Source organism: Squalius cephalus (genome assembly GCF_949319135.1).
Source record: "Squalius cephalus genome assembly, chromosome: 14".
Taxonomy (NCBI): domain Eukaryota; kingdom Metazoa; phylum Chordata; class Actinopteri; order Cypriniformes; family Leuciscidae; genus Squalius; species Squalius cephalus.
In genome coordinates, this window is record NC_137135.1 from 19,618,446 (window position 1) to 19,641,587 (window position 23,142).

The 23,142-nt window shown below is 38.5% G+C and overlaps 1 protein-coding gene across 1 annotated transcript in view; it reads right to left on the reverse strand.

Moving 5' to 3' along the window:
• Nucleotides 1–23,142, reverse strand: part of gpc3 (glypican 3) — a 139,914-nt gene that overhangs the window by 64,185 nt on the left and 52,587 nt on the right. The window contains exon 3 of the mRNA XM_079892579.1: nt 6,581–7,269. Within this exon, the coding sequence (XP_079748705.1) occupies nt 6,581–7,269 (689 nt within the window). The remainder of the gene's footprint in view (nt 1–6,580; nt 7,270–23,142) is intronic.

Genomic DNA, 23,142 nt, shown 5'->3' on the forward strand with positions numbered 1-23,142 from the left:
TGAGTTATTTTCAGAGGACAGTAAATATATACTGCTATACAAGCAGAACATTGGCTACTCAAGTTTCATTTCTATAGTATTGTCCCTTGAGTAGCCTAAATATACTAAAATGTTTGCTAAAATGTGAGAGGTGTACTCACTTTTGTAAGATACTGTATATTTTGTGTGTGTGTGTGTTTGTGTGTGTGTGTGTGTGTGTGTGTGTGTGTGTGTGTGTGTGTGTGTGTGTGTGTGTGTGTGTGTGTGTGTGTGTATGCATTTTTGATCAAATAAATGTAGCCTTGGTGAGCGTAAGAGACCACTTTCAAAAACATTTAAAAAATCTCACTGACCCAAAACTTTTAAACAGCACTGTATGTTTTTAAGTTTAGATGTCTGGTTGACGTCAGATCTATTAGGAGCTGTCACAGTCCCTCACTCATGACAGGTGGTGTTCAAAGCTTTTCCCTCAGGAGTTCTGTCTGAGAGTTTCGAGGTGCAATGAGTGAGTGTGAAACAGCACAGGTCTGTTCTGTTCTCATCCTGAATGTCAGGTGAGATGTAACTACAGCAGAAGTCTGCATGCACCTCCTCATTTACAGCTGAGAGGTCAGAGGAGGAGGAGCTCCACTCCCTCGGGGCACACATCGGCTTCCGTAACATATTTCTGCTCACTCCATCACTTTCATGCACCCTAAAAGTGTGCTTTTCAATCTTGTTCTCTCTCTCTCTCTCTCTCTCGTCACCATTGCTCCCTCACTTCTGCTCAGTAACTGGTAAAAATAGTGCTTCATAAATCATGCATTCTTTTCCAGAGCAAAGAAAGAGGGGGCACACTTTAAAAGGAGAAATGAGAGATAGAAAGATCCCATTCAATGAGAGGTTTGATGAGAGAGATGTCACACTGCCGCTTGATAGAACATGGCCATGGGGCTCTTCAGACTGGGATGTAATATCATTGTTTTACAGCAGAATTAGATTCAGGTAGGAACAAGAATCATTCTGGAAACTTCTGAAGGTGCTGAAGCCAACAGGATGAAAAATGGTTATCAGCCACCAGGACAGACACTGTTGCAAGGATCGGATATAGCTTTTGGTTTGACACTGGACAGTTTAAAGTCAATCAAATTATACAGATGTAACATTTTTTATCCTATACTGTGAAAAGTTAATTTTACGAATAAAAACGTGTCAAAAACATACAATTATATGTGAACACACAAAAAATGTGAATGTTTATACAATGTGTTCAAAAAAGACATGAAATTGTATCATTAGTTATGTGATATTTTTATATTATACAAATAATATATGTTTGTTTATTATTTAGTTACTTAGTTTAAGGTCAGATCAAATTTGATCAACAATTTATGCAAAAAATCTATGGTAAATAATAAAAGTATCTGAAGGTTTCACATACAGTTTTCTTCAACTGTACATTCTGTCAGCTGTGATTGCTAGAAATATTGCTAGGGAATATTCAATAGTATTTTTACATTGGTAGAGAAATGTCCCTGTCATCCATACTCAAATCTACACCCATGTACCTTTGGCTTAGCAGTGTCATTTTGACACATTTAAATGTCAGTCTTCCTTGAATTCATTCCTCCATGGACAATCCTAGAACACAGGTTACATCAAGGGAGGAAAAACCATCACAGAGATTTTGGCAAGCAAGACGTGTCCCTGGTTCAACATGTTTTATTGATCCTGGGAAAACATTCCTGTCTGAAAATGTAGTCCTAACTCTGTCCCTACCCCTAAACCTAACCCTACCCATAACGTATCACTAAAATCAGAGGGAAATGATAGGTGAATAACACTGATGTAGAAGCACATAACCCTGGCTGGAAGCCGAAACTTGACAAACTGTAAATGTATCCCTGAAATCTGATTGGTTGATTGGAATGTTGTTCCAGGATCAATAAAAAAGGTTGATCCAGGATCATGTTATACTTGGTGAAATCACGTTCACCAAAATCACAGTCAGTCGGTTCCGATCTGACGACACTTTACAGCCAACTGACAGACAAACATGCTCAAACACCATCTTTGGCCTTATTGGCCATCCTCCTTTTATCTGGGTCAACAGCTGTTGATCATAGAGAAGGGAGGAAAAAGAGGATGAGTGAAGGAAAGAGCACAAAACCCCTTTTCTTCAGCACTGTTCCCTTGAAAAGAAAAATGCACACAAAAAGAGCTTAAACTCACAGATAATCACACACCAGACTGCCCTGAATGTCATGAAGTTTCTGACTGATTCTCAACAAAAGATGATCTCTATAGTCATTGAACTCAACCAAGGGCTTCGCTGTTTGTGAAGCTTTAGCTTTTAAAATTCAGAAACTGTATGGAAAGGTCACACACCTACACATGTGCTCTAACCATCAGTGTTGGAGAGTAGATAAAAGCATCAATGCCACAAACGTAACTACATTTTCAGTAGTGTGATGGTAGTTGAGCTGTTTTCAAAGTACTGTAGTATTGTAGTAAGCAGAAATGTAACATTACAATTTCTTCAATGATAATGTATATCCAGCTGGTTGTTTTCGACGGAGTGATCATGAAAAGCGTTCCTAGCAAGCGTAAAGTGCTGACTTAGGTTACCCGGATGAGCCTGTGTTATCAGTTTTTTCTTGGTTTGATATCAGGGGATAACATACCACTGGATGGTGCGATTGACCAATCAGAATCAAGCATTCCACAGAGCCGTGTAATAAGAGTAAATGACAGCTAAATATCACAGCAGCTTCCTCAACACTAACCATGTTTCCATCCAAATTGTGAAATAAAAATATTGCAAAAACTAAATGTTGACCTGATCTGATGAGGCAAAATCACAGGACTTTTTTGAAGCACATTGAGAAATTTATTTGGTAAATGTATGATAGTTTATGTGTACGGAGCTTCACATATGACATGCAGAAAAAATAGCTATTGTGGCCATGAATATAGAATTCGTTCCTACGATTTAATTCGGGCCATGTTTTATTAATTTACTTCCTTGTTTTAGTTAAATCGTGATCATTTTTGCCTTTGTTTTAGGTAAATCATAGCCACGTTGTACTAATTTGTACCCTCTTTTTAATTTAGTTAAATCATTGTCACAAATCTGACCACCTCAAGTGAGACAAGTGATTTTTCTAGGGTAATTTTATTTCTTTATGTCTATTTTATTTCTGTTGAAACCCAGCTAGTGCTAACCTCAAACTTGAGACACGCTCTCTCTCCGTCACACGCACTGTCCTGTTATTAAGCAATAAAGTACAGAACCAGCTTCACGAGCGTCAGTGTCAATAGCACTTTACGCTGAAGGACGCATTACCATATATATGGAGGTCTGGGTGAACATACAAACACCTGTACTGAGTAAACACAGACTTTAATATTGTATCTCTCTCAGCTATCCAGAAAATGGATTGACTGAACGTTTCTAGAGCACATATATTTAGCAACAGAGACATATGCAAGAGAGATTTGGACATTAGATATGGAAATATTATCATTCAGTGTGATGGCATATATTAACAGCCTTTGGCAATGTGTAGTGAGGTTATTTTTAATATGTGCATCACACTGTAGAGCTTTAATGTGAGGTTACATGGCCAAAAAGTATAAGATGTAATAGTTCCTCTAGGACCCCGCTGTTAAAACTTCACAGGAGCCCCATCAAGCAGCCCGATTACCCCTTCAGGAATAAATAACATGTTCATATTCCTCTTATCAAAGGCCTCTCTGATCTCCACAAATACTGCGTGAACCAAACACAACCACAGTCATAAACACACTTACACACACCCACGCTGTACCGGCGAACCGAAGGTGGAGTATTTTACACATCGCGGAGGAGGGGATAAGTGGAGATGGAGCTTTGATGAATAATGTGAGTGCATTTCTCTGCAGCAAGCGAGTGTGTGAGTGTCTTACGCCAACGGGAAGCTAGGTGTTAAAGTGGAAAGTTTAGTACGTCGTCCCCATCATGCAAAAGCAGAACAAGCTCCACCATTGCTCACATTCAATATTTCATGAGCACTTGCCCTCCTGATCTCGCTAACACACGCTAGCAATTGGAGTGTGTTATTGCTGTTTAAACTCCTCCTGCCCCCGTGAAAGGGCCATCAGCGAGAAAGGTTTGTCGGTTCCTGGAGAGCGAGGGAATACTGTAAGTGTCCGGGTAAAAATGTTTTAGAGTGTTCTTATGCAAGCAGCGGCCAGATGAACACATCTGAAATGGTTAACGAAGGGAAACGAGTGGGAGAATTGTTCACTCTTTCACAAATAAACATCTATCCTGTGACGAACTTACTCTGATTCATTTGTAATACTGCAACTTTTTTGGTTACTGAAATGTTTCTACGGAGCATTATATCTCAATGCTTTGGCATTTCCTCTCAAAACGTTTGTGTTCCGTCACAAAAGTATTGTTTTCCCCAAGAAACTGCACTTTTCTCGCTTAGTTTTTCTATCCACCTCATATGATTCCCCATCACCAGTTTTACACTCACCTGCAAAGTTTTGCAAGAGAACACAAAAGCACTGAAATATCATTTTCCCTCCCATTCCATTTTTTTTCCCATCACCATGTCCCTTTAGGGCAGTGGTATTCAAATGGCAGACCACGGTTTGGTTCCAGACCCTGGCTTGGTTGCATCCGGACCACGGGACATTACGGTTTCTACAGTTTAAAGTGAGCAGCGCGGCAAAATAACAGAGCAGTTCGCGCCACAAGAGTTTTTGGTAATGGTCTTTTGGCGCTACATCATCTAATATTTTTATCAAGAGAGCCAAACTCCATGCACGCTCCATGCACGTTGCCTCTCTCTCCCGCTAAAGACTAAAGTGCCACATTAAGAGCTGCAGATGACGTGGTTATTTTAACAACAGTAGCAGAAACACGGTGAGCAGAAAAATAGATACTTTTACTAAAACACTGCAGAAAACGATAATGCAACAAATCAAGCGTAGCGTTAGTTCTGGCAGGTCACGTTAGTCAAGCTCGCATCAGCTGATCCACATCTACCTATAGGAATACGACATCTATCACCGTATACATATATAAGCTCCTTCAGTATTATCAGCAGCTATCGCATTCTCAGGAGCTAATTACCCTCCTCCATCCCCAGCTCCTCCTCTCGCCCAGTCAGGATTTGACATTCTGATTCCCCTTGAATCAGAACAATTATCGAATATGTTGTACTTTTAAAATCTTGAATTAAATATATTTGCAAATTTTCATGTTGGTTCTGTTCTGTTTACCCCAAGGGGGATTATTGCTGCTCTCCATGCTCTTATCCATGCTAGGCTGCATGGATGCGCAGGGAGTTCTCGCCCAGAACGGAACCATACCGCCAATCCAAACTGTATGCTAATTGTCAATCATTTGACGGTAGTGGTCCTGACAGAAATAAAATTATTTTTATCTGTCATAAGGATGACTCCAACCAGGTTTGTGACAAGTTTGCGCATGACACCTTTAGATGTTTTGCTTTTTTCATACATTTAGCATTATTAATCAGCATATTAAGAGCATTTCATAATAAACAATGTTATGATTTGGAAAATTATATAGAGATGGCAAGGGAAGACAAAAAACTTTAAAAATCAAGTTAACATTGTTTTGTGCTCATGATGAGAGTTTTGATTATTAGATTATGTATGTTGTTTGTTTTTACTAGTTTATTCAATATAAAAATGGTCCATACTTTTCTTAAGAGGTAAACCCTACACCCCCACTATGTTTTCTCAGTCCCAAGGCCTTATGCCATACACGTAGGTGTCTAAATGTAAAAAAAACATTGGGAGAAATATTTATTTCTTTGGTAAAATTGGTAAAAATGCTTAGACATCACTGCTTTGGCTCTTAGGGCCCAAGATTCTCATCTTTGATGACTATTTTGAGTGTTTAGGATTTATTATTTTACAAAGTACTACTGCTGCCCTGATGGATTTTTTATAGATAATTTAAATCAATTAAATAATGAATAATAGTTAAATATACACATTATGCACTTTGTTATCTTATAAATCTAAACAAATGAAATATTACCACATTTTTATTTGTTTATTATACATTTTATTGTTTAATAGTAAAGGCTAATTATAGGATTGCATTTACACGCCTCTAAAAAGACTGAAAGTCATTAAAAAGTCGGTGCAAATACACATTTTGCAATAATTGTTTTAAATTTATTTAATAAAAATTGCGTTACACTACTTTTTTTATATTTATTTTTTAAAAGTACTAAAAGAATCATTAATGGTCATTAGAAAACTGAATTGTTAAGTAGAATTGGAATTGTGCCAGCTATTACTCTGCATGTAAATGTACTAACTAATATAGATGTCCTGAGAAATCTAGATAGTTTTTTATTTTATTTTGATAGCCCTAGGCTCTGTTAACAACCAATCAGAATACTAGCCAATCAAAAATTTCCTGTGAGTCATTTCACTCATTCAGGTCTGCTGACATTGGGTTTGCTGACATGTCTTTGTAGGTTGAAGTTTTGGAGACAGAGTGTTAGCAAAATGGCTTATCAAAATGGCTGAAATCGCCTACAGCGCTCAAATTCGCACCCTGTTACTGAGACCATGTGTCACTCACCTGGGCGCTGACTTTGCTTTTGGCCACCACAGCTTGTTTGAGAGCCTGTCTGATAATGACGTGCAGTCTGAGCACAACAGACTCAATGTCCTGCTCCCCTTTCATGGCAGTGGCGAGTGATCCCAGTTCCTCCACGTATGCCCTCCAGTGAGGCTGCACCTCCGCCGCCCCCCCTAGACACGCTCCCATGGTGCTGACGCACAGAGGACGGCACGGCCGGGCCTCCAGCATGCCTTGACAGTGAGGGCAGTACCAGAGCTTCAGCAGCGAGCGCCCGCAGTCCCTGCCCGCTCGCAGGTGCTGGGTGGTGTTGACAACTTCGATGCCCAGGTTCAGCGCTTGCAGGAAGACACGAGTGGCCAGGAGCGAGCGAGACAGCCGGGTCATCATCGTCTTGGGAAACGACCCGAATGCAGAGGTTCCCCGCCAGGCCCCACGGAGGCATTCTTCCGAGATGCCCGTCACTGCCCCGTTGCCAAGAAGACGCCTGTATGCGAGAGGAAAAAGGCGGGAAAAGAATGTGGAGACCATGTCGTTTACATTAGCGTCCGAGCCCAGGATGTAGAGAGACATGTCCATGAATAACTGTGTTACGGCTCCACTGGCTCCGGTGCCCAAACCGGGAAACTCCTCCCGTATCAGCGTCAGAGTGGAATTACGACCTAGACGGAGCACCATGTCAAAAGCCTCTGAAAAAAAAAAAACAGAAAGAAAGAGATGAATGGAAGGGTAATAACAGAGTACACTAACTCTCAGAAAAAATGGTGCAAAAGCTGTCACTGGGTAGGTACCCTTTCAAAAGGTACTAACTGCACACTTTAGGAGTAAATAAGGTACAAAGGTGTACACTTTGAAGAGGTACCACCACTGTGACAGCTTTTGTAAAAAAATTCTCTAAAGTATCCTAAACTACTTGAGCATTGAACTATTCAATTTAGTTTAAATATAATACTTTGTATACATTTCACAGAAGCCACAGACCAGGAATAAGGCTAGGGCCAAAATGGCAGACAATTGGATTACATCAATGAGCTTGTGTTCTGGGTGATAGACTTCAGCCCTTTAGATATACAGTATACAATGATTTTAATTATGTTGACTTCTTAGGGCTTTTTCACAACAGCAAAAGCAATCGCTTTGAGTTCACCTGAACAAGGAGGTCTCGGCCTGATTGAAAATGAACTCGGTTCTCCTCAGGTGAGAAAGCAATCCAACCAAATGGACCAACGAACCAAGCAGTATCAAAATTCGTAACAGGAAATGTTATATAAAATGCAGCAGTGTCTGAGTGAGCACATTAGATATCGCAGTTGAAAACCAAAGAGCGCCTCTTCATCTTAAAATGTTGTATAATTTTGCTCTTCTCCATGCATTGCAAGAATACTGTCCCGACCAAGCCTTGATTCCTGCTCTAACTGCATTTTAAATTACATATACTGTATATATTTGGAACAAAGCAAGTGATATACAGGTCTGAAAATGCCCTTAATGGCTCTCAAACATGAAAATACACTTTCCAAAATATATCAATTAAATAATTACATTAATATTAAATGTATAATTTTCCAATTTAATATTAGTAATTACGTATTGCCTCTGACTAATCTTAAATACTTTTTTTAATATTACATTACATATTTACATATTACATATACAATTTAGACTATATAATATAATTTATTTGAGTCAAAAGTACTTAGACATTCTACAAGTATCTAAACTATCTAGAACTATACTAGTTCTGTACTATAACTACAAGTAACTGTGCAACTACATGTCAACTAGCAGTCATTAAATTACTAGTGGACTGTCTGCTTAATATCTGCTAAAACTTTATTTTGATGGTCCCCAACAGACATTCTACTGACTAAATGTAACTTGTCAACTTATTCTACTAAACTGAACCCCAACACCTAACCTAACAGTCCACTAACACTCTAGTAATTCTGTAATGGAGTTAGTTGACATGTAATTGCAAAGTTACTTAGTAGAATGTCTTAAGTGGACCATTGAAATAAAGTGTAACCCAAGTAAATGATGTTCTTTTGATATTTCTATTCATTACAGAATCCTGAAAAATATGAATCACGGTTTCCACAAAAACATTAAGTAGCAAAACCATTTTCAACATTGATACTAATAAGAAATGTTTCTTGAGCACCAAAGCAGCATATTAGAATGATTTCTGAAGGATTATGTGAAACTGAAGAATGGAGTAATTTTAATATACAGTATATTATTTTAATTTGCAATCATACTTCACAATATTAATATATTTACTGTAAATGCAGCCTTGGTGAGCATTTAGAAAAAATGATCTTACCTGACACAGCTACTCAACTGTTCTGTTTACAAATTTGAAAACGGCTTGTGACGAAGGCTTCTGACTACTAGATAAGTTCTGCCACAAGAACTAGGTGCAACTGAATTAAGTACTAAGTTAGTTACTAAGCCCTTAGTGTGAACTTTACAAAATAGCTAGTGCAACTCTAACCATGAACCAGCTAATCAAGGTCTTCAGGATTACTAGAAATTTCCAAACAGGTGTGCTGGAGAAGGTTGGAGCTGAACAGAAAGGTGGTTCTCCAGGAGCAAGTTTAGTCACCCCTGATCTAAGGCATCAAATCTATTCATTGACGCTCTTAAAATTTTACTGATGCAGAGAGGTCAATGAAACTGAAATGAAAAGCCCTTGGATACGCAATAATCCACAGAATCTCTTCCTCACAGAGACACGCACAATCCTAATCCCTGAAAGACGATAAAAAGTGAGAAAAAAGGAAAATAGAATTAAAGCTTCCTCTCTAGATGAAAACCACAATGTCCTTTTAAAACAACAAGGGTGCTTTTCAAGAGCCTTATAGCTTTAAAAAGCGTTCATTCATCCGTGCAGGATGCTGTGAGAGAGATTCTGAGATTTTCAGAAAACAGAGCACAAAGAGACGAGACATAATCAGTAGCATCTGAAAGCTCACTGTGAAGCCTTATCAGTACGCAGGCAAAGAGGGATTGCAACCGAACCCACCCAGGCAACCGGGGAGACCAGAGACGAGAGGCTGAGGGGATTTAGGAGCATGTGGAGAGGAAAAATAAAGGATAGAGGGAGAAAGACATATGAGTGAAAGAGAGGAAAAAGTGCCTTGAGTTCTTCATCCAGAGAGGGTGAAGGTGATTGAGAGGAGGGGAGTCTGTAATTAGACCTTTAGTCTGCAGAGCTGTGATATAAGCATGCTGCCGAGCAGACTGTTCACAGCCACATACGTGAAGAGCTCCATCCATCTCTCCCAGGGAGTCCGGCTCTCAGGGGCACGGGATATTACATCAGCACAACATGCTGGAGGAGTTCATGGATTGCACTGATTGAGATGAGATAGAAATCACTTAGCACTATATCACAGAGCAGTTAAAAGTCTCAAGGTGCTTTTAGACAACCGGACATTCACTCTCACTGGTAATACTCATACTATATCTGTAGTATACAGTATGCACAGTCAGGGAACTACACTAACCTTTTCCACTGGTGGCACTTGCGCAACTAACTTTTTCAGTAACTGGCGCAAAACATGATTTGGTCGCACAAATTATTTATAGTAAGATGTGCTTTTTATTTTACTTGCCATCTTTTAAACCACATGCCTTCTTGTTTTCTTTAACATTGGTTGGGATAGATTTACTGCAATAGAAAATACAGTACACAACTGTCTCTACACTTTGCGTGCTTCATACTGTCATTGTGAAGCTTCAATGATTCGTGTTTGAATTGTTTTGACGCAGTTACAAATTTGGACAGTCCTGCAATTGAAGGCCCACAGAATTTACAGTACACACAGTGCATTGCTCTATCTTGGTACCTTAACCACTGGTATTCTTCGAGCCACTGGTGTCGAAATTCATATGTCAGTATAGGGGTGTTCACAAAATTCATGGTTCGGTTCGATACGATACACTTGTGTCACGGTTCGGTAAGTTTTTGATACAGCAAAAAGAAAGAAATGCCAGAGAAATTTCCTTGATTTAATTTTTTTAATTCTTTTTTTTTTTTTTTTATTAAAACTAACATCATAAAGTATATACTGTATATATATATATATATATATATATATATATATATATATTTTTTTTTTTTTTTTTTACTTTGAGCAATTCTGGAGCTATAATTGACTTTTCTTAGGAGCATATAAAACAAAACAGCTCCTTGACATGAAATGTAATATTGTAGTAGCCTAGTTATAAACAAAGGTTTATTTTAGTTCAGATTAACATTTGAGGGCAGCAATTGTATTCATAATGTCAAAATAAAACCGATGTAATGTTACTTGAAGGCATTATAGCCTACTATTCCTGCCAAACTTCCATGGTTGCAGTTAGTGTTACTACAGTAAATCCATGGTGAATGTTGCAGATCTGTGGACACTGGATAGTTCATTCATGGCACAATGTTTCTTCCTGGTTTCCATGTCAGCGCTGTTTGATCCGTTAATAACGGAGAAATGTGAATGTTTCTCACTAGATCTTGCAGCGATGTTATTACTTCTGTGGCAAATTCAAATGCTTTCTTTACTGGATCTCTTATTAGCGCTGTGTAGTAACAGTGTCGCATGATCGCTCGTGCTCCACTGGTCCAAACTGATAAACGGTCTTTCAACCACACTATAACGAGCAGTTTCGTTCCGCTTGCATTACGTTTGCCATTTGATGTTGGGCAATGTTGTGGTCGCGCCGGCGTCTCTTACATTATGAGCGCGCTTACATTTGAAATAACGAAATTTTGGTCGGCAGGAAAAATGGTCCAACGAACAGTTCGGTTTGTAAATGCGTATCGAAAACCGAACCCAACTTGATGTGTTGAATGCTCAGAGCACGTTATAAAAATAATTCTTAAAATACACATTTCTGTTTTAATAAAAGCTCATAGTAAATCATAGCATATTGCCTAAAACATAAGGTAGGTACAAAAATAATCAGTGATACATTTGTGACCCATTAAAAATTAGGGTCGCAATGGCATTTGATCGCAGTGTAGTTCCCTGACAGTGTACACAGCATGAAAATGTTTTGTTTGCATGGGATATAACCAGATGACCAAAAAATTCACCAAAAAAACCCCAAAAAAGTATACACGGCAACAGTGCATAGTTTGCAGATACTGTTTGCGACAATGCAATGTGCTCCATTTTTAATTTACTGGGTGATGAACTGGACGTAATATCAACTTTTAACAACTCTTTTTTTTTTTTTTTTTTTTTCAATTTAGATGTAAATTTTTCATAAAAAGCACATAAAAAGCTAAATTGGCAACTGACTACATTTGACTTGATAACCTCTATTAGTATAGAGTATCTAACCATAAACATTTTATACAATAGTATGCTACACATTTGTCATATGACCTCATTAGAGAGTATAATCCACATATACTAATCTCAGTAATATAAACATTTATTTTGCATGTTTAATCCCATTTTGCGTAAAGAACGTAACCTTTTGGCAGTCTGATCAAATGATGAGTCAAGACGGAGGTTAAATATCTCAGTTAATATTGCCTCAGGTTCATTTGTCTCACTGAAAATGGAAGGTCAAGTGGAGCGCATTGCATTGTGGGATACAGCATCTCACGCTGTGCACGCAAGTCACCCGAGTATTTAATAGCCTACAGACACACATTTACATACTGTGCACAGCATACATACTGCATACTGCAACACCAGGAGTAGTATGGCATTTTGAACATTCCCATTGAGGCATACAACAGCAAAGCGGCTTAGAGATCAGCCGGCATACACATACACAGTCAATGAATGATGCCGGGGTGTGTTTGGCTGAGATTTATCATACCAGGGTGAGTAATGTGGTGTTTAGGGAGACAGTGTCTAGTGCTCAATGCTGATGTTAGCAGTAATGCAGCATCGCGGGGACAGAAGCGAGTAGGCTCACTGTAAGTTTGGGCTGTGAGTTTACCCGCCTAGCAGACACCACACAACACACACATACACACTTCTCTCTGTGATCAACGAGCTCTCAGATGCACTGAATGCCAAACAGGACGCTCAGGGAGACACTCTCGCATGTTAAAGAATAACAACAGACACACATACAGAATGTCACACGCACGTCAATTCATATGCAAACACATTCATCACAGCACGCCAACTCATGCTGTTTGCAAAAGCACCAGCATAAATATCACACTCATGTCAGACAACAGTATTTATATTTATGAACAAACAGTGACACACACACACACACACACACACACACACACACACACACACACACACACACACACACACACACACACACACACACACACACACACACACACACAAGATGAAATGTAAAGAGAAATCAACAATGACATTTGTGATTAAACCAGGTTACCGGGTTATATATATATATATATATATATATATATATAACAGAGTTGGAGTTAAGATAGAGATCCAGACCAAAACCTAGCCCTAAGACTTGGTTTTTCAAGAACCAGGAGGTTTATTTTACTTAATAGTGTTAATTTTAAACACCAAGACTAGGGCTGCATGGCCTTGGCCAAAACTGGGTAATTTCCAGTAATTATTCATTTTTAATTAATATAATTTACATTCAAATAACTTTTTTGTGTAGCATGCCATGTTCTTTATGTAGGCTAAAACTAACTTAATTGCTGTTTATACATCAGTAAATCAAGGCAGTGGAAAAATAGTCAATTTTTTATTGGCCCTCTTAGGAGCATGAAAACAAAAACAATTGTTTAAATCTTGAATAATTATACACAGAAAGCAAGCATCGTGACAATATTAGAACACCCCATTATTACTGAATCTGTCACTCAATGCAACTTTCACTCGACTGTTTGAGCGTGTGTGTGCCACCGCTGACAACAACTCAGAAGTGTTTATTCCCTTTTTATTCACTGTTATAAAATATGCATTTGTGGATGAGACCGCTTGCTCATTAGGATTGGTTGTTGTAACTAAATTGCATTACATTACAATGAAATGAAATGGAAATGCTTAATGCTGTCATTATTAGCTTTAGTATGATGTTATGGACTGTTTTCTTGTCTGTGACCACAAGTTAAGACCCACATCCAGATCAGATTAGAGAGTCAGACCAAGACCAAAGCCACATTTTAGTGTTCTTAAAAAGCCTCAAAACCAAGACCACCAGACTAAGACTCCATCTCTAACTGATCTATATAAATGCCGCACTAAAACACCATAACCCATCAAATGCATACAGTCACACAATTTCACTTTTAATCATGCATACACAAAGGCTATATCCTGCAGCTTTGTGTTACTAATGTCTTGAGGTGTCTGCTCCCAAGCCACCAAGAACAAAAGATGGAGAACGAGAGAGAGCTCTGCTTCTTTCTTCTCTACTTCATCAATCTCTCTGAAAGCCTCGTGTAAGGCAGACAAAAGCCGCTGTATCACTTACAAAGCCATAGTGAGCTTAAACAGTGGGAGAGAGTGTCTCGCTCTCTTAATGTAATGCTGTATTTGAGCAGAGGGGTCATACAGATCACTGTTGAATTCAGTCTGCTCTTGTTTCCTGCGTCTGATCTGGGCTATGGGTCCACGGGCAGGTCTAGTATCAGGTGTCCTCTAATGGGTGAGCACAAATGTCTTACAAAATACAGAGCACTGGTGAATATGATGGTTGCGTTTGCTAGATCGGTCTAGTAGAAGCCTGACAGCAAATCACCACTGGATGAGGATGCCGTTTGACCAGGAGTTTCTTATCAAAGTTATAAGCTCAAAGAGATGTTCACTGTTGAGTAAGTATGGTGGACTCATTTCTAAATCCAACTTCAAGTGGTTCCATCATTTCATCTGGTGCTTGAATCTGCTCGAACTAATAAAATATGCTTTGTATCTTAAAATATAACCACCATAATAATACACATGCACTGAAATGTGTTTTTGTAGAAACAATTTTCACTCAGATATTGCTAGCAAATTTAATAGTGACACAATTAAAGTCAAATTCTGTAGTAGAAAGTAGTAGAAAGTAGAAAGACTGAAATAGTATTTTCCTTGTAAAATGTACTCCGATAATAACTTAGTAACTTAAATAACTTAACTCTACAATACAAATAGGTTCTGTACTCTCGTCTGTAATGACACCCATTTCCAGGAATGCACTAATATTTTGTTGGTAGTACCAGTTTGCAACAATTATTAGTTAACACTAAATTGTCAACACTTCGGAAAAAATAATAATTCGTTGTTACACTACATCCTTATGCATCGCTTTCTGCCAGGACTTTTACGGGCTTTTCCCAAATCACGTAAGTGACCTCGACGTCCGGGTTAGCGGTAGCATAAGCCATCAGGCAAGTGTTATTTAAATAAAATCCTGATGTACTTACAAACTTTCCAATGCCTCGTTTTATGAGTACAGAACCTATTTGTACTACTGTAGAAGTTTTGTACCATTCTGGGTATTATTATTGGGGTAATTTACGAGATACATCATAGGATCCATTAGCGTCTGCACTAAGCCATTCGGCTGATATCTCTAAATAAGCTCTAACTTTAATAATGTTCGACCAAGGGAAAAAAAGGCTTCTGGGGGGGTGTTTGGCTCGAGGTCATGGTGCAAAGGAACTTAGGTTGATTTTACTCCGAACCATCCCTTAAATTTGAGTACAATATAAACTTAAACTAAAAATGATATGGTAATTTCTTGGTAATGTGGTAAAACTTGTTACCAGTATCTGCAAAATCCACTTTTGGTTGACATCTACCAAAGAGGAAATCCAGTTGCTTGTGTCCTGCTTTTTATATCACTGAACATACATGACATTGACAAAGGATGAAGCTGCGTTTTACTTTTACATATGAATCACGTCTGTTCTCTTTTCTAAAGAGAAAATATGTATATCCTTTCAGCTCACAAACTAAGTACCTCTTCAATCATGGTTAAGAGTTTAGATAAGAGTTACTCTGCACTAGGATGTTTCACAGGTATCTGATTTCCAACCACTCAGGTGATTTATCATTAATGCCAATGGATGTGTAACCAAGGAGCTCTGATGGTGCTATATTTATGATCCAACAGATAGATGAACGCAAGCCAAATCCATTCAGTCATAGTGTAAGGAGTATGCATCAACAAGGGCAGAGTGAGTTATGACATTGCAGGAGGCCAAAATTATGAGTGCAAAGTAATTAAGAAAGTCATAAATATGTATGATATTACATTTAAATCACTGTATATGATTTGTGAGCTGGTGAGAATCTTAAATACTTACTAGGAATGCACCAATAATGATACTGCGCTCGTGTACTCGTAAAAATGCTCCGATACCAACAACCGATGACGATACCACACAGTACAGTGCCGTTACAAACTTGTCTTCGAACTGTTGGGGAGTTGCCATTGGTTACTCCATGTATTCAGGCAAGATCGTAAACTGATAAGCTAAGCAGTGACTACAGATGCGGTGGGGACTCTAATGAGAATGAAGTAAATCGCCATATGACAGATTTAATTGTTTGTGATATCCTGACTGGGTTAAATAGGCTCAAAATATTTAAGAATGAAATGGTGATAAATGTGGTGATTATTCACGAAATGTTAAATGTTTTATTTCATGTTTACATTTAAAATTGTGCACAATCTAGTTGAATAGGTCATTTAAAATGTGTTAAGCATTTCATTTTTTTTTCTTCTCTTTGAAAGTCGAAGTATAATGTTAGAAGTAGAAGTTGATTAAGCTCACAAGTTGATGAAAGACACAATGTCATTGCTGGGGGCTTGTGGGGGAAACCTTAAGTCCTGTAGATTAGAATATTTAATAGGGAAAACAGATGAGAAGCTCACTGCCATGCAAAAAAACTCACTCTAGTTCTTGCGAACGACATCTTACAGAGACGGGGTAAACAAATGTGTGAAAGGGAAGCGAAAAAACATTAAGGCGTTTTTTAGAGCTTATGAATCCTGGAAGAAGGTGGCAAGAGCTAGGACAGGACTTAAGGGATTCTGTGTGAAAGATGACCTTGATAATATAAATCAAAATATTCAAGGTGGATATGACTATGTAAATCAAGCTTATGAAGTTCTTCAGCGCAATTCTCTTAATACTTTAGATATTGTGCAAAAAATGGAAGCTTGTAATACACTAACTACAGAAATATGTGATCTTGTCTGTAAACGATTTGAAGTTGGCCTAGATCAAAGGACTTTTAAAGAAGAAGTTTTTGGCAATACAAATACAGAAAGCATCATGTCCAAGACACTAGACAACCCATCAGTTATTAGTTCTAAAGCCTCTACTAAAGCTTCTAGCAAGAGAGTAGACGCAGAAGCAGATTTTGCAGCTAAATTGGAACAAGCAAAGTCTATGCAAGAGATACAAGCTCAGACGGCTAAACTCAGTAAGCTTGAAAGTGAACAGAAACTTCATGAGTCACAGATGACGGCAGAAATGAAACGAAAACAAGCTGAAATTGAGCTGAATTTAGAAGAGGAGAGAACAAAGTTAAGAATGATGCAAGTGGATATGGATGTTAAGGTGGCTGCAGCCTGGGTTCGAACATATAACCAAACTGAAGATAATGTAATGGGAGAACCAAATGCATCTACTTTTGCTGCTGGAATAACTTCAGATGTGAATTTAAATGATCATACAACAGTGGCATTACCTCAGTCACATGACATCTCAGAACTTACCAGCTAATTTAGCTGAAGCAAATGCAAGGTCATTAAGTATAAATTGCCTGCCTGTTCCTGAACTAATTGTGTTTGCTGGTGATCCATTGAAGTTTGTAGATTTTAAGATGTCATTTACAGCTTTGATTGACAGGAAACCTATCACTGTTAGTGAAACAATGCTGTATTTGAAGAGCTATCTTACAGGAGAAGCACGTAAAGCTGTGGAGGGATTCTTTTATTGGAGCTCTGAGGATACATATCAGGGTGCCTGGGCAGTTTTAAAGGACCGGTATGGAAATCCATTTGTTGTGCAGAAAGCATATCGAGACAAGCTTATGAAATGGCCTATGATTGGTTAAAATGATTTTTTGGCATTTAGAGATTTTGCAGACTTCTTAAAGAGCTGTGCAGAGGCTATGCCACATGTTCAAGGATTGGCCATTTTAAATGATAGTGAAGAAAATCATAAGCTGTTGAAAAAATGACCAGACTGGGCTGTATGCAAATGGAGTAAAACTGTTGTAGAGGAACTTGATAAATCTGAAGAATATCCAACCTTTGAATGTTTTGCGGGGTTTGTTCAGAAGGAAGCCTGTATAGCTTGTAATTGCTTCTCTTTTATTGAGCTCTAGATCAGTAGATGAGAAGCTGCCTAAAAGAGCAAAGGCTTTTAGTACTAGTGCTCAAACAAAATATCATACATAGAAGAAAAGTCTCACTGTTTCTAAGCCAAAATTGCCATGTCTTGCTTGCAAAGAAGAGCTTCATGGCATTGCGAAGTGCCCGTCCTTTGCTTCCAAGTCAATGGGAGATAAAAGGTCATATATACATCAAAATCATTTGTGCTTTGGATGTTTACGGAAAGGACATGTTACTAAAGACTGCAGAACATGGCACATTTGTGGAATGTGTGGCCTACGCCATCCAACCCGTTTTCATGAGAAGAGAGAGAGAGGAGGTTTGGGGAAGTAGCGAACGGAGCTACTACCTCCACAGGAGAAATTGTCCAGGAAGTCCACAGGGTCTCGTCTCATACGCTAATTCATAAAGCTCCTGCCACCTCTAGCATTGTCTCTGTCTTCTTGTCGCCTAAATGAACCTCAGAAAGAAATTCTTACATATGCTCTTCTTGAAACGCAAAGTGATTCAAGCTTTGTTTTGGAAGATCTTGTGCGAGAGCTGAATGTAAATACTCAACCTTTGCAAATGAAGCTAAGTACATTGACTGCCACAGATACAATAATAGTTAGTCAAAGTGTGCGTGGGATTTAAGGTTTTCATTCCAAAAAACATATTATGTTGCAGCAAACATATACACGTGACTTCATTCCTGTTGACATATCTTGTATACCAACTAGAGCTAGAGCTCTGCAATGGTCTCATCTTAAACATTTTGCAAATAAATTGCCATCACTTCAAGATTGTAATGTGGGAATGCTAATTGGATATAATTGTCCTCCAGCTTTTGCTCGTCTTGAAGTTGTAATAGGTGGTGAGAATGAGCCATTTGCACAGAAGACTGAGCTGGGATGGAGTATAATAGGAGCGGACAATCCTCACCTGGACAGGCAAGGAGCTCAAATATTTGTGACAAAGTTGCAGTGAAAGAAATGCCAGTTCCATCAGCTGCAGATATTTTGAGAGTTCTGGATTTGGAGTTGGACTTCAGTGAAAGGAATTCTGAAGGTAAATATGTCTCCCAAGAGGATTTGCGTTTTATACAGCTCCATAGAGAGGGTATTCATCAGAAGGAGAATGGTCATCTTGAAATGCCTCTACCATGTAAAAACTGTAGTTCTCCCACATTGCCAAACAATAAGAAGTTGGCCATTATTCGCTTGCAGCATCTGAAGAGGAATTTGAGAGCAAACCGCCAGCTTACGACTTCATAAGTTCGACTTCATAAGTTCAATTCAAACGAGAGTGAAGTTCTTTGCTGTGTAAATCCATCTGAAAGAGCAACAAGTGTAGAACCTCTTGATCTTAATCCAGATTCAACCCTCGTGGAATATGCTCTGGGCATTCGTTGACAAATCAAGAGTGACAACTTCAGTTTCAATATAAATTTGAAAGATAAGCCTGATACACGCCGTGGCATCCTGTCAGTCATAGCTTCTTTGTACGATCCTTTGGAGTTTATGGCTCCATTCATTTTGAGTGGAAATAGTATTTTGCAGGAGTTGTGCTGCAGAAGTATTGGATGGGATGAATTACTTCCTGAAGATTTGTACCCACGGTGGGATGAATGGAAGATGGGTCTTCAAAGATTGAGATTTGAGTTGTTATCATCCACAAGATTTTGGCAAGAGTGTGAGAATAGAACTGCATCACTTTTCAGACGCCAGCAGTATAGGATACTATTTTTGTCGTTCTTGTATCTCAGGTAAGAGCATGCACCATATGTCCATTGCAGTCTCATCATGGCTAAGGCTAGAGTTGCTCCATCAAAGGTCACAAGTATTCCTCGTTTGGAACTTTCTGCTGATGTGACTGCAGTCAGATTGAGTGTTCTGCTGAAATCAGAGCTCCATATTAAGATTGATGAAGAGTTCTTTTGGACAGATTCTCAAGTTGTTCTCGCATATATCAATAATGTCCAGTTGATCAGAGAGAACACCAATGTAAACCAGTGGCTTTATGTTGATACGACAAAAAACCCAGCTGACTATGCCTCTAAGGGACTTTGTGCATCTGATATCTTGTCAACAAACTGGTTGTCAGGTCCCGAATTCTTGTGGAAGGAAGAAGTCTATGAGGAATTCATTCCAACCAATGACTTACTGGTTGGTGATCCAAAGGTTAAAGCGGCTAAGGTTCTTGTTATAAGAAATGACCATGCTTGATTGTCTTTCAAGGTTTTCATCTTGGACAACACGATGATCACTAGGTAGTCGCAAAAATTAAGAGATTGTGGTCTAAAAGGAAGAGTCTTGATGTTGACTGCCAAGGAGTGTGAGAGTGCTGCTAAGGCAGTAATAAAGCTTGTCCAACAGCAGGCATTCAGGCAAGAGATAAAGGTGCTTCAAGCGGAAGGAAGTCTTCCCCGTTCTAATCTTCTTTTCAACCTTGATCCAATTCTGAGAGAGGGTATACTTTGTGTCGGTGGAAGACTTAAGCATACATCTCTCAGTGAAGAATTTAAGTACCCGTTCATTCTGCCAAATGATAGCCATATCACTCAGCTTATTTTGCTACATTACCATTCTCAAATATGCCATCAAGGTAGAAGCCAAACTCAGATGGAGCTTAGAGCAAATGGCTTTTGAATTATTGGCTGTAGCAAGTTGCTTGCTAAGTTGATAAACAGTTGTTTAAAAAGAGCGAGTGGAAGCATCCGCTTCATTTCCGTATTGTGGAATGGATTGTTTCGGACCATTTATTGTTAAAAGGAGTCGTAAAGAGTACAAGAGGAACGTTCTGATATTTACCTGTTTTTATTCACGAGCTGTCCATCTGGAAATGTTAGAAGATCTTTCCACAGACTCTTTTATTAATGCCTTGCGATGCTTTATTAGCCTAAGAGGAGCTGTGTGCCAACTCTATTGTGATCAAGACAGGAGTTTCGTCAGAGCCAGGAATGAATTAAAGGAAGCACTTAAACAGTGTCATGGCCATGCTTTGCAGATATTCTTGGCTGAGAAGCAATGTGAGTTTGTTTTTAACTCTCCGTCAGCAAGCCATACTGGCGGTGTTTGGGAGAGCCAAATACGTACCATCCGAAATGTATTGAATGTTACTTTGGCTCAAAGCTTGGGAAGACTTGATGATGCCTCTCTCAGAATGCTCCTTTATGAGGCCATGTCCATCGTTAACAGCCGTCCTCTAACAGTAGATGGAATAAATGATCCTAATTGCCTTGTGCCTTTAACACCTAATTATCTGATTCAAATGATGTCAAAGGTTGCCCTTCCACCTCCAGGGGAATTTGTGAGAGAGGACGTGTATGGTACAAAGTGCTGGTGCCGTATTCAATATCTGATTGAACAATTTTGGGGTCGGTGGAAGAGAGAGTATGTTCTGAAAATATCCATGTGGTAGAAGTGGCATACGGTACAGCGTAATCTCAAGGTGGATGATGTAGTTATGATAAAGGAAGACCTCCTTCCGAGAAATCAGTGGCAGCTGGGACGAATAGTGGAAACAACTGTGGAAAGTGATGGTTTAGTGCGAAAAGTGAAAGTGCGAGTTGGTGAATGGAGATTATTGGGAAAGCAACTTAAATCTTCAATCATTCAATCAAAAATCTTCACCTGTTCAAAAGTTGGTGCTCCTGCTTGAAAGTGAAAGATGATTGGTGGGAGTGATTTGTCACGATTGGTGGGAGTGTAAGCAACCATTTAAAATGCTGTATTTACGTTCCTAAAAAAAAAAAAAGGTATGGGTTGGGTTATGAAACAATTTGATAGACTTTTGTATCTTGAATGTCCTCGATGTACCTTGTGTGTGTGTAAATTGCAATCGGAATTTCGCAAACACTTGTGCTGAAATTGTCTTTTCTCGAACAGGTGGCATAGTAAGCTTAATAAAATGACGGGCGGACATGAATGTTGGACTCTGATTGTTGAGCCTATGTTGTTTTAATGTGGATTTTATGCTTTGCATCATTTGAAGTGAACTTGACGCACATCTGATGTTGACGAAAGGATTATCATATTTGATTTGCACTCTTTGGGGAGCATAGCGAGGTATGTTGATTTTAATTAAAGAAATGAATTTATGAATGAATGTTTGTTGCACAATGTTATATTTGTGATGTTTATGCAATTCATCATGTTATGAGTCTATGTTTGAATTGTGGATCTCGTTGTTTTTATGTTATAATATAGTTTTCACGGTGCTGTGAGGTGCTGTGAGTTGGTGTACGGACAAAAGATGCTGTTTGAATACATTGTGTTGTCGTGCATGGTGAATTAAAGGACGCTTCACGCATCAGTTGAGGCTCTCGGGATCCAAGGGGTTGCTACAATATTAGTTGGCTTAATTTGTTTAGCAAATATTTCCTTCTGTTATTTTCATGCTTAACTAAGCCTGCTAAAATGTATTGTATGAGTTTCCGTTACTTTCACTGTTCTTATTGCTCTATCATAAGGATTGGGTCAGTGATTCAGATGTTTAGATACCAGTGAAATATCACAATTCTCTATTACGATTTTGATACTACAGCAAAAAACTACTAGCCTAATTAAAAACATTATTAAAGTAAGCAGTCAGTAATAAATAAGATAACAAATAATCCAATCACAAATAGCACAAATAAATACAATAGAACAAAGATAAAAATAAAAGAAAAAGTGTTTTTTGGGTTTTTCAGGTAGGCCTAAGTCTAGTTCAGGTACATGAATAAAGTAATCAAATGTGAAATAACACTGCATATTCATCACTGTATAAATTAAAAATAGTTGGATCTTTATAAAGTTACAAAAGTTATTCAGTCAAGAGCAGTGAGTGATTTCTTTGTCCTTTGTTTGATTAACATTAAAACAAAGCAGCAGGTTTATTAGGCTGCTGTCCCTTTAAGACCGAATGCAGGGGACCAATACTGTCTCGTTCACTTGAGATATAACCGACTACTGTATGTTTACTAGGATACTCACCAAGACCCAAGATGTGCATTTTTACATAATTTTGTGTGAATTCATCCATTCAAGCACAAGACGTGAAAGAGAAATTCAATTCATTAACACTGAGACACGGTTCTCGAGTCGTGCACTTAGGATGATTGCGTCCATTAAACTTCTTTACATGCAAACGTACTTTAATAATGTAGGGAACCACTCGTTATACAGTACATAAATCACGTAATAGTTAATGTTTTACTTTTTAGTTTTAATTAACACAATTAAGTTTTAATCCAAAGGATTTTTACATTCGGTCTTAAAGGGATACTCCACTTTTTTTGG